This window comes from Ostrinia nubilalis, chromosome 15 (assembly GCF_963855985.1).
Source record: "Ostrinia nubilalis chromosome 15, ilOstNubi1.1, whole genome shotgun sequence".
Lineage (NCBI taxonomy): Eukaryota > Metazoa > Arthropoda > Insecta > Lepidoptera > Crambidae > Ostrinia > Ostrinia nubilalis.
The window spans coordinates 8,395,596-8,408,905 of record NC_087102.1 but is presented as its reverse complement, the minus strand read 5'-3'; the positions used below and the strand labels follow the sequence as shown (position 1 = coordinate 8,408,905).

At 35.7% G+C, this 13,310-nt stretch overlaps 1 protein-coding gene across 1 annotated transcript; it reads left to right on the top strand.

Moving 5' to 3' along the window:
* The first annotated feature begins 8,125 nt into the window (after positions 1-8,125).
* Positions 8,126-10,251, top strand: LOC135078649 (uncharacterized). The gene is made up of 5 exons (XM_063973176.1): positions 8,126-8,317; positions 8,645-8,875; positions 8,999-9,079; positions 9,208-9,358; positions 10,031-10,251. Exons 1-5 carry the CDS (start codon positions 8,126-8,128, stop codon positions 10,249-10,251), a joined length of 876 nt encoding a protein of 291 aa, XP_063829246.1.
* Positions 10,252-13,310: the final 3,059 nt, after the last annotated feature.

Below are 13,310 nucleotides of genomic sequence, written 5' to 3'. Positions count from 1 at the left end.
GTAGATGATGGTATTTTAATTGGTAAGGATGAGATATGTTTAAATAAAATAATAAATCAATTAGAAACGGAATTTGAAATGCGGAAATTTGATAAAACTGAAAAGTTTATAGGTTTTGATGTGTTAATTGAAGAAAATTTTATAAAAATTTTTCAGGAAAGTTATATAAATCAACTTTTAGATAAAGGACATCATCCACGTTTCATATATTTTTGGTCCAAAATCAAAAGTGCCGGCCAACAAAAAAAAGTGCTGTATTCTGACAGAATACGTCTGCCTTAGCATTTGTTACTATGGCACCAAAGCCGTAGCTCCACTGTGCGTCGAGTATTTGAGATCTAAAAGTCATCGACTAGGTATTCATACATTTTTTGTTCAAAATCAAGTGTCGGCCAATAAAAAAAAAGTGCTGTATTCTGACAGAATACGTCCGCCTTAGCATTTGTTACTATGGCACCAAAGCTGTAGCACCACTATGCGTCGAGTATTTGAGATCTAAAATTCATCGACGATTCATACATTTTTTGTTCAAAATCAAAAGTGTCGGCCAATAAAAAAAAGTGCTGTCTTCTGACAGAATACGTCCGCCTTAGCATTTGTTACTATAGCACCAAAGCTGTAGCACCACTGTGCGTCGAGTATTTGAGATCTAAAATTCATCGACGATTCATACATTTTTTGTTCAAAATCAAAAATGTCGGCCAATAAAAAAAAAAGTGCTGTATTCTGACAGAATACGTCCGCCTTAGCATTTGTTACTATGACACCGAAGCTGTATCACCACTGTGCGTCGTAGTATTTGAGATCAAAGTCAGTCGTTTCATATATTTTTAGAACTCAAATACTACGATGCACAGTGGTGCTACAGCTTTGGTGCCATAGTAAAAAATGCTAAGGCGGACGTATTCTATCAGAATACAGCACTTTTATTTTTTGGCCGGCACTTTTGATTTTGGACCAAAATGGATGATGTCCTTTAAATACAAAAGCTTAAAAGATAGTAGTCATCCAGATATTTTGATAGATACACATCAAGAGGGGAAAGGTGGTGATGATGATGTGCATCGTTATAGGCAATTAATCGGCTCGTTGTTGTATTTAGTGAACAAAACAAGATTAGATCTATCGTTTCATGTTGGTTATTGTAGTAGACATCAGGAACATCCTAATTTGAATGATTTTGCAAATATTAAAAACATTTTTAGATATATTAAAAATACAGTTAGCAGTGGTATAAAATATGTTCGTGGTAGCGATCTAAGTTTAAAAGCATATTGTGATGCAGACTTTGCAGGTGATCCTGATACTAGGAAGAGCACGACTGGTTTTGTAGTGTTTTATGGTGGTGGTCCAATTCACTGGTGTTCTCGCAAACAGTCAGTAACTGCTTTGTCTAGTACTGAGGCTGAATATATATCTGCAGCCGAGTGTATAAAAGATCTGCTTTACATTCAGAGTCTGATTCATGAGTTGACAGGCGAGTTACCAAAAACACAATTGTTTGTTGATAATCAATCAGCAATAGTTTTGATTAAAAACGGAATCTTAAATAGGAGGAGCAAGCACATTGATGTGAAATACCATTTTATTAAGGAGAAATTAGATGAAAATTTATTAGAAATTTATTATTGTCCTACTAAAGACAATTTGGCTGATATTTTAACTAAACCACTGGATAGAACAAAGTTTTTGAGACTTAGACAATGTATAGTGAGTGATACATAGTGGACATTTGTGATGTGACGAATTATGTAGGTTTATTAGAATATAAGGTTTTTGGGAGTTAACTTGAAATTTTAATTTTAAGTTAGTTATGTAAGGTGTTTAGGTTAATTAATTCAAAAGTATATTTGTTGTATGGTTGTATTGGGTAAGTTAGTTAAGTTGGGTTTTAAGGAGGAGATAGGTAGTTGTTATGATTATATAAAGATAAAATTCAGAGGGGATGTTAGGATATAGAATTTTATCATGAGATGACATGTTGCTGGCAGGTTTTATTTTAAAAGTAAACAGCATTAGAATAAAGTTTGAAAATAATGACAGGTGTAGAAAAGCAAGAAAATGTGACATTGATTCATTGTATTATTGAAGTTCGATAGATTTAGTTGTAAATGTTTTAATATTTAATATGTAATAGATTTTGATAATATTTTAATAATAAAGTGTGTGTGAGTATTGAAGTGGCGTTATTATGATTGAATAACCTCCCAGGAGTTGTGTGGAGAGGCACACTCCTCGAACAAACAGTGCCGAAAAAATACTTTCTAGGTTCTAAATGACACAAATCTTTATGTAAGAACAATTATTCCTGGCGGACCAATTCTATAAACTTATTGATAGCAATTTTGTTATCATAACCTCTTACTTACTAGTATTGTATTATATTATTTTATGCACATCGATTTGGGAGATGTTCTGTATTGTAGTTGTCGCAGCCAAATTGTATTATAATATTGGACGGGTTTTGGAAACAGCTCGGCGTTCCACTTTTATGATTTACTTACTTACATTTTGCACGTAAATAAATAACATGAATCCTATGTTTACTTTCCACTCTTGACATTTAACACGTGACTTACCAAACTAACTATCTCCATGGTTACCGTCTTAGCACAGTAGATAAATCAAAACAGTACGGAAGCTTCATACAAACGCTCGAAATCAGACTCACGCACACAGACGCACGCTTTACACGAGCTCTAAGCGAACCTCGCAGTCCATCCGTCGCGAGTGTCGCGCGCGTTGAGTTTTTAATAATAATTTTATTGCATGCACTGTCCGCTGTATTTTTAAAAACATGCCACGAGTGTATTGCGTAGTAAACGGCTGCTTGAACTCGGCATCTTCAAAACCAGAACTTTTATTTTTAAACTTCGTAATAATTCTGAATTGTAAAAATGATTAAATATTACTTTTTAAATAAAGTGCTTACATCTGATTTGTAATAGTTCTTTTTAAATTACGTAATTATGCTTTTTAACAATTTATGTGTTCTATTTGATAAAGTAACTAATTTGCTCCGCACCACGCTTTTGTACTAAGTGATGAACTGTATTTAAAATGAGGCAATAGGTACTATGTGAAAGTAAGTATCCGGTATTTTATTTATGAGAATAGATCTTCTAACGGCCTCTAATAGTACTTAATCAATTTATTCGATTATGTATTCGATCATTATAGAACCTAATTAACGTTTTATTTTTTTGTTAACTAGGTACTTAGTCAATTAATTTATTCCATTAGGTATTTGATAATTAAAAAACCTAAATAAACGTTTTAATAAATAAGTAAGTAAGAACCCTATTAATATTATAAAGATTAAGAGTGCCAACCCTAACACTCAGTCGAAGTGTAGGTATTTAACTCGCCGAAAGGGCTAAGTTTCCGTACTGCTTTAGCTCATATATATACTGTGGTCTTAGTCTATGCATGACTAGGGATTGAACAACTTTTAATTGAATATTATTAACAATTCTCGATAATTATTATCGATTGAAAAATATTCGGTATTTGAATCGAAAGATATATTCAGTTTTATCAATATCAAAATATTCAATTTTAATAATAAAATAAATATTATTTACTACCACCTATGAAATGTTCTGAAAATTGCCTGGAGCGCTCCCCCAATCCTGGGTTTTCCCTTTCCAAGCTGAGAGGACATCATTTTGGTTCTATCGATACATTATAAAGGTAAGTACTTAATATTTGAAATGTATTACCAATTATTGTTATAAGCATTTTGAGCGAATAAAACTTTCAATTCTATTAGAACTTTAGACATTTCTCTCACTTTAAGCGGCATTGGATTTTTCATCGGATTTTGAAACTGTTACAGATATATTAAAGATGATCCCATATTATTGTCATTGTCTATATCAGTGTTATGATCACAATTCTTTTTATTTTATTCATGACCTTCGACCAGTTAGACACATTAGATAGCTTCTTGTAGTATCGTGCAATATATTTTTAACTTTTAATTAAAATCTAGTCATACTGTAGCAATTTGGACGATTTATTTTATTTACAAGATCGGTATCTTATTGTCTATGATGACCGCAGTCAACATCACTATTACATGGATTCCTAACAATGAAGTACGGCATTGCCTTGTGCCGATTTTACATAGATTTATCGACACAAATTATGGAACTTCATAGGATATGGAGCAGGCCACGCCCTAAAATGTCCGGATGTCGTCATAGTATTATGGAATACATATAAAAGACTTTTATTATTTCATTTTCTAATCCTCAAGTGTCCGTTACAATCTAATTAATATTTAAGTATTCAAAAAGTAAGAGATTAATTTTGATACTTTACTGCTGTGCCCAGGAATCTAAGGCGGTTTCTGACAATGTCCTTTGGTTACCGTAATGATCTACGCGGCATTGTTCATTGTTTGGTATCAGCTATCGATTTACAGTGGATATTTGGCTATATTCTTCGTTTTGCGCTGTTTAGAGCTGCACTATTCCGGGCATGTACTAAGCCTCCTGAGCCCTCGAATTCGGCTTATTAATTACTTCGTTGAGTCAAAACTTTCCAATGGGAAATCTGTTAAACTTCCAAATATCGAGCAATTCAAGTCTTTTAAAAGTAAAAACATCAGAAATACCGATATAACGAAATTGATGGACCTTTACCATAACATCATGAACGCGTACGACTATTTGATCGATGCGATAAAATGGCAGGTGCCTATTTTCTACTTAATTTTGGAGTATTGAATTTATATGTCTGTAATTGTTTGTATATAAAAGCTTTATAAGGTATAGGCATCTAGTATTTTTTCTAAAACGAATTATTCAAATTGTTTCAGTTGCTGGTGATAATTGGTACAACGTTCATAACAACTTCGAATATTATTTATCATTTCGCTTCGGACATTATTGGTAAAGAGGTAAAAAATAAGTAAATATTCAGTTTGCAATCATTTACATTTTTATGAATAATGGCTTCACAAACAAAAAGTAGGTACTTCATGTTAACGATTCGTCAATACTTTTACTTTCGAGTATTATTAAAATGAACCTAATCGTTTAATATAGAATCATTAGTATCCAACGAGTACTTTTCCATGACTTCCTTATATTTTATTTAAACCGAAAACATTGCAGAGACCACTGAAAGACATACTGACTAACGTGTTCAGAACGACCGCAGAAATGATCGCGTTATTCTCGCCCTGCATGTTTGGAGATCAAGTGCACTGCGAGGTGCGACGGCTGAGGGAACTGCTCGCTTCTAGGCTGTACGAGAATAAGCTTGGTAAATAATTAGTTTTTAAAGTTTTGCGTTCCATTTCAATTAAAATAGAAAAGCACGAGTCTCATCGCGACAATTCTATCGTTCGTTTCAGCCAAATGACGTCCCTGCTGGACAAAGGCCTCCAAGGATTTCCATAACGACCGGCCCTGCGCTGTCCGCTTTCTGGTACTTTCCGCGACATTTTTATATGAGTTACTTAAGTATGTAGGTATTCACGGCTTGATGTTTCGGCTGTGTTGCTACAGCTGTGGTCACAAGCAATCCGGAAGTGTTAAAACACTTGCTTGCAGCTTGCTATCTAAAATTATTATAGCTTGTTATCTAATATTATATCATTCATTACTTATTTATGCATGATATTTGATTGTACCCAGTTTCGTAAGCCAAATAGAATGCTCACTAACTAGTAGCTGCATACTATTCGTAGCTGTCAAATTCACACAGTGCCTGTGCATATTCTATCGCATGTATCACGGGGAGTGCTCCGAAGAATTATCCGGACTTATTCCTGCCGCCACTTTTCGCCACCGATCTACCCGACAGCACTTCCACCCCCATCACTTAGATGGTTGGCAGTCCACAACAGTACGTTTCTCTAGAAACTTTCTGCCCCGTACAACCAAACTGTGGAATGGACTGTCGTCTGCGGTGTTTCCGGACGGATACGACCTGCAAGCTTTCAAGAGGAGAGCGTATCTTTACCTTAAAGGCCGGCAACGCACCTGTAACGCCCCTGGGTCTGCGGGTGTCTATGGGCGACGGTAATCACTTACCATCAGGTGATCCGTTTGCTCGTTTGCCTCCTATCACATAAAAAAAAAAAAAAAACACAGGACAAAAACTATATTTTTGGAGCCATTATAAACTAATATCAAGTGGACGTACAGAATTGTTTCTTTATTTTTTAAAACACACAATGCGATAGCTCATAACCATGTACCCATTTTCGTGCTCAGAATCCCGTACGCTTTGCACATGAATTCACGTGATATGCAAAAATGCAGATTTTACTTGTTATTTTTACTAAGCTTCGGAACCAGAGCGAACCAACGTCTTGAGGAAAAGATACCTACCGAATTGAGAACCTCTTGTCCATTTAATTATTTACATTCTTATTATGACTATGTTGATCGATTGGTAGCGGCCTGCGTCCAGCGCTTCCCTGCTACCTTTACGATGTCGTCGGTCCACCTTGTAGGTGGACGTCGCACGCTGCGTTTTCCGGTACGCGGCCTCCATTCCAGAACCTTTTTGCCCCATCGGCCGTCAGTTCTGTGTACTATGTGCCATGCCCATCAATCAACATAGAAAGCATTGGGGGAGGCCTATGTTCAGCAGTGGATGTCCTATGGCTGAAATGATGATGATGATGATAAATTATTATGACTTGTTTGGTCGAATCCACCCTTATAAAGGTAATTTATAAGGGTGGATTCGACAAAACAAGAGTCAATATTAATCTCAGAATAAATCGTCAGTTATTCGACATTTTGACATATTTTCCATACTGAGACTGTCAATGTGCCAGTTATACCAGGAGTTATTCTCGGATAAAAGTTTGGTCGAACTCGAATAGGACCTTAGTAACATAATTGTAGTAGGTTACTTAGATATTTAGTTGCTTATTTTTGTTTTTCCAGATAAATCGGGCCGCAGCGCTGCGCGCGCGCTCCTCGCGCTGACCGAGGCGCAGGACCTGTCGTTCTCCCTGCTGCGGATGCTTCAAGTCGACATATCTCTGCCCTTCAAGTTCATCGGCTTGCTCGTCACATATCTTATCATTTTACTGCAATTCGAAAAAGTTATTAATCCCACACCTACGAGTACTTCAACAGAAATGACATTACATAATATCTATCCCTAAATTAAAATTTAACTGTCAATCACGTAAGTGTCTACACGATTGATATTAATTTATTGTAAGTCACCAATCAATTAGCGTAGTGTTTTTATTCCTTTGTAATTTCTTTAGGCTCTTTTATGTGTAGGTACCGATCGATAAGAGTTAGGTACTACAGAATATCTTAAGTGAAAATAATAAAATTGTCAGGTGCAAAATAAACACTTAATACAACTACATTAGATGTTTTAATACCTCGATGCGGATATTGAAATGTTAATAAATAATAATGTAATGACATATTGTGGTAAGACAGAATATTCCACATAATTCACATCCAAACAATATTACTTACAAATGCGAAAGTAACTCTGTCCGTCTGTTTGTTACGTTTTCATGCCTCAATTGATTTCGTTGTTTTTTTTATTGAGATAAATTGACTCTAGATAAAACGGTACATTTAGTTCATTCGAAAGTAAGGAATATGAAATTATGTTTTTGCTTCAGCCAGAGAGACTGAATTCCACAGGGGCGAAGCTGTGGGCAAAAGCTAGTAGATACCTAATAAATTACATTAATAGACAGAAGAAGCGGGAAGTAACTTGACTTATTCATATTAGAGTAGTAGGTAGTGACGCGCCAAGTATATGAATAGGTATTTGATATTTCTAATCTTTTTAATTTTGGTTAAAATTTTAATGTACCTACACTTAGCTTTTATTTATCGGAATCGATGCAGTGTTACATAAGACGTCGTTATTTTTAATTTATCGCAGTAATTCGTGAACCACTTGGAGTTTGTCTGTTATTAAAATATATATAAGTATGGAACAAAAAAAACCACTCAATTTTATCATTTGACTCTTTGAAACCTTACACCTATTTGAAAATGTTATTATTTGTCAAAGAAAATGAACGGTCGGGACATCACTAATGAAAAAATAGTTCATTACTTTTATTAGTGGAATTAACAGCTTTTCGGCCACCACAACGGAAGGTGCAGTCGTCGAAATGGCGGCCCCCAAAGTTCGCGTGAACACGTTCTTTAAACAAAATCAGAAACCAGTTAGAGATACTCTCTCCAAGGTGTACATTGTAACTGCGAGCATACTGGGCCTCAACAGGTTGCCCGTCATACTCAATGAAGGAAGATTCATCATTACGACTTTAGCATTTATGCAAACTATACTTTTGGCTGCTGGTGTAGGTTATTACTCATATGTATTCGGCGATTTCGATTTATTTATAGTTCGGGTGGTTTTCACAGAATATATGTTTAGCGTAATATTCAGTTTTATCATTTGGAAGAGAATGGATAGATATTATAACAAGTTAAACACATTCGACGCTGAAACAGGCTGCAGACCAAAAACAAACAGCCAGTCTATTAAGAATATAATTGCTTTGTGGGTGTCTATTGTGTCTTACGTGACGATCAATTGGTCTTTTTTGTATTATAACGAGGAAATAAAACCAGGTGGAAGTTATTACATACAAATGATGCCGAGTAATTTCCTTCATTGTTTGGAGTTGTACTACTACGGCCATCTCCTGAGCCTCCTAGTGCCTCGGCTGCGTCTCATCAATTATTTCGTGGAGTCAGCGCTGTCTAACGGAAAGTCTGCTAAGTGCCCGAATATCGATGAGCTTACATCTGGTAAAATTGATAAAATGAAAAATACCGACATGATGAAATTAATGGACCTTTACCACCTTATGATAAAAGCTTATGATTTTTTACTTGACGCTATAAAATGGCAGGTGAATAAAATAATATTTCTAGAGTTATGCGAAACGAATTGCATACAAAGTTTCGAATAAATCTAGATATAATATTATGATTTTCTTAATGACTTGCTGAAATGTAACACAACTCTGTTTCAGTTACTGGTTATTATAATAACAACATTTATTTCAACCCTGATCTGTTGTTACCAAGTTTCATTCTTACTTATGCGTAAAGAGGTAAAGTCAATTTTATATGTATGTTTCCACCATGTTTTAAGCAGACAAATGCTACATAAATAACATATTTAGAAGTGACTCTATGTATATTAAATTTTAAGTAAATAATTAAGTGCGAAATGTTACAGAATCCAGCTGGGTTGGCAGTAAAATATATAACCTTCATGGCGATGGAGATGATTCCTCTGTTCTCGCCCTGCATGTTCGGAGACCGAGTCCACGGGGAGGTCAGGCGCTTGAGGGAGCTCCTGGCTTCTAGGCTCTATGAGAATAAGCTCGGTAAGTTACTGACTTAAACTTGCTGATAATACAGTCATCGTTTGCTTATCTGATCTTGATAATGCGTGTAGATTTATAAAGGTTAGAGCAGAAAATTAAATTACTATTTTGTTTTATAAATTTTTGTTATGATGTTAGCAGATAGCTAACCTGCGAGCTTGCTGGTGTTTTTCAAATAACCCTGTAAAACAATAAATTATGTTTTCCGAGAATTATAATTATGTAGGTATTTAATTTCTGTACCGAATAGTAAGTACTTTGTTAATACATCCTAGAACTACGATGTCTGTTTTACTTGCGTAAGTTTTATTTCGTATTGCAAGTTGCAGAGTCACTTTTGAATGAGAATGAAGGTAGGACTGTTATTTTGGTCGTCGATACTTATCGATTGAAACTCCCGTGCTAATTGTAGCACGACGTTTTGAGGACTGCACAGGAATTGCGATTACTATCGGCTGTCTACTCGTATGATCTGTTCCCAGACATTTGTTTTAAGGTCATGTGTAACATTATTTAACATTTAATTTTCCGACAAAATTGAGGTTTTATTTTTATTTTATTTGTTTAACTACTTTGGATTGAAATCTTTTCATCGTCTTACGCCATCGTTACTTGTGACTATTTATTGACTTTAGCTTTGTCTATGAAGTTAATAACTACGTTATTTTCCAGACAAAAAAGGCCGCAGCGCTGCGCGCGCGCTCCTCGCGCTGACCGAAGCGCGGGACCTGTCGTTTTCCCTGCTGCATATGGTTCAAATTGACATATCTTTGCCCTTCAAATTTATCGGTTTGCTCGTTACTTATCTCATTATTCTACTGCAATTTGAAAAAGTGATAAATCCCTCTACGGCTACTCAGGGCGCTGTAGTAACTTCGACCTTGAGTCCTTGATTTTAAAATGTTTATCGTAAACAAATTAATTTGCATTAAATAAAAGAGTGCGAGTGGAAATACCTGTATTTCATTTATAAATAAATCTCGTTACAAGATACGGTACCCCTAGGTAACAAAAAATGTGAGTTGCATTAGGTAGGTATGCCGTATGATGACCCTAAAATGACTTGTAAGAATATCAGTTAAAATAATACATTACTATGGAGGTAGGTACTGTTGAATATTTTTAAAATGAATGCATTAAATGTAGGGCCTTTGATCAAATATGTATTAGTAATCGATTGACGTCCGATACGAGTACAATTTGTGTTCCTATGAGAGTCTACTTTATTATTTACCTCACCATAACAACGGTCAAATGAATATTATATTAATGCCTACATTACCTTATTGTTTGATTACTTATGTCATGTCTACGGTAACCTTGTCGGGTGTTGTCTAATGCATTAGTACTAATTATTATTGTTTTACGACAAATTGTGTTTTGTTTGCATGCGTGGGCCGATCAAATAAATTGAGGGGCATCGATCAGCGCAAGTAGGTATCGGCTGCGACCCGATATCTGCGGGGATTGTCGAGATGATTTATTGTCGTCTGAATAATACAGTCGAGGCCATAAGCTACAAAGGCTGCTGTAAAATAAGTTAATTAAACTAATCCTTCTTAAAAAATGGCGCAGACATCAATCAGTCAGTGTAGTCTTTATATTTTTTTTCATTAGACAATTTTCATTAGAAGATGGAGTAGAGACTGATACTCTACTAAATATTTAATTGATTTTACAGCCCATCGAAAAATTCATTTGAACATAAGTGGGGAACCCATTTTCGATTAGTAGTTACTTAATCTTGATGAACTTGCATTCAAAGGTAAAGAGTAGCTAAAGGAAAGATCTTTCGCAATCTTGATCATTAGTAATTTTACTAAACTTATAAGCACTGTTATTTAGGCTTTGACTGTACACGTTCTGGGCTTGGGGCAGATAGACCACGCCTGACACATCGGCGGGCATATTTTAAGCGCGCGTTCAAAGTTGTAACGAGAAAGCACCACAAAATAATACGCTACACTAGACGGATTGGTTTTCGGATCACATTTGGTTACAACATTTCCGATTTAGATTTTAATTCACTGGTTGAATACTGTCTTCCTATGAAGCTACCACTTAGGGTCATCCTTTTGCCATAGACATGGGTACTAAGAAATCACGAATTTAATAAAGTGTTACCTATTGGAAGATCTCATACAAACTGTAAACCCCCCTTATGCGAAGAGAACTGAAACTACAATCTTCAGCTTTCTGCCTTTTCCGCAGTATTGACAGCACCACAACTAGGTATAACGAGATCAAATAGCCAGTCAGTACAGACACACGTAGGTAATGTAAATTCGTATAACTTCATATATAACCGACGAGTTATCAAATCCCAGTAGGAGAGTTAATTGCGGTACTTGCCCGTTGAATCGTCCAAGTATTTGCGCCCAGCTGTTGCAGAATCTCCCAACTCCAGGTAAGTCCCGTTGAGTTTGGCCGGGTAACTTGGTGTTGACTTAGCACTGGAAGTTGATACAGTAACGTCTATTCAGAAAAGAAAAATCTCACAATATGGTGAAAGACATGTGTGAAAGACTGAGTACACCACCAAATTCGATTACCAAACTCTATTAGTCGTCAAAAGACTAAAAAATAAAACCACCTTGTGTAAATAATAATTGGAGTTTGGTATTTTTACATAGTTTCTCTCTACCCTTAGAGAGAAACTATGTAAAAATACGAGGGCTCTAGGTTTCTCTACGGAGTATAAAACAAAGTAGGAGTTTTTGCATTTCACGAAGGCGAGTGAGCTTTACATGTGTGGTGGCTCGCTACTGTTCGTTTTTCAAAAGTTTTGATAGATATTACACTATCGTCACAGTATACTATCGTTGTGTATGTACACGTACACATACAAGTAAAGCTCACTCGCCTAGAACTATATTTCCATCTGTTTCAATGCTTATATGTTTTATACTACGCACGCATTTTAAGGGGTTTTCATACAGTAATTGAAGAATAAGGTTACGGTGACTTATACATATGACATACATATACATCGTACCCGGGCGAAGCCGGGTCAGGTTGCTATACAAAATAGAGAGCGATGCGGTAATTGCGACGTTAGCGGCTTGAGCGGGATGCCCCAATTGTCGGGGCCATACCCGCGCTCATCCCGAATTACCCTTGACCGGGACGCCGCATGTCCTAGTTTCGACACAGGTGGGGTAAATAGGCGGGCGTTTCATATTTACCATGCATAACTAAAGAAGATTTAAATTGTAAGAAGGTTTTCTTTTTGAGAACAAACATCACCATATTTCCTCTTACAGGTACAAAATAAAGTCCCTTAAAGATGTTTTTTCAAGACAAATATTTAAATGGCAGAGAGTAAAAGCTCACAAATGAGCTGACTGAAAATACCTACTAAGACGTTACGTAGTTTTGTACATTTCATAAAACATTTCAGACATTATTCCTGCTCCGCTTTAGCTGACATTTTTCATCAACGATGAGTAGGTAATATCTTAAGAACTGTTTTGTTCACGAAATTGAGAACAGCAAATTAAAAACGCAAATCGCTGTCATATTTCACAACAATAATTAATATGACAACGATTTGCGGCTTAAGTGAGAATTGAGAATAACATTAGTAAATTAATGTCCATTATGATGTCAGATGTAGGATTAATTTCTGTTTACAGTTTCACACGACTTACGACTCGACTAGAAAGAACTAATAAATTATGTAGGTACCTTTTATTTTCACGTAATCTTTAAATTCCTGTGCTGTGTTGCTTGCATCTTAGTTTACGCACACCCTAAAAGGAAGATTTATGGGGATCAAGGTCGACTGTCCACTGTTAAAACAAATGCTTTTTAAAAAATGTGAATACTTAATCTAAGGTCACGTATGTAAGCGTTTGTGCATATTCTGTCACAAATAACAAAATGGATTTCCATTTAAATAAGTCCAAATCCTCGACCCCATTAAAACTCGGGCTAAAAATTATGTCACGTA

Bases quoted from the DNA above. Each gene is read 5' to 3' on its own strand.
- LOC135078649 (XM_063973176.1), top strand. From the start codon at position 8,126: ATGGCGGCCCCCAAAGTTCGCGTGAACACGTTCTTTAAACAAAATCAG. The intron at 8,318-8,644 runs GTAGGTTATTAC...CATTGTTTGGAG, and splicing joins CTATACTTTTGGCTGCTGGT to TTGTACTACTACGGCCATCT. The intron at 9,080-9,207 runs GTAAAGTCAATT...GAAATGTTACAG, and splicing joins TCTTACTTATGCGTAAAGAG to AATCCAGCTGGGTTGGCAGT.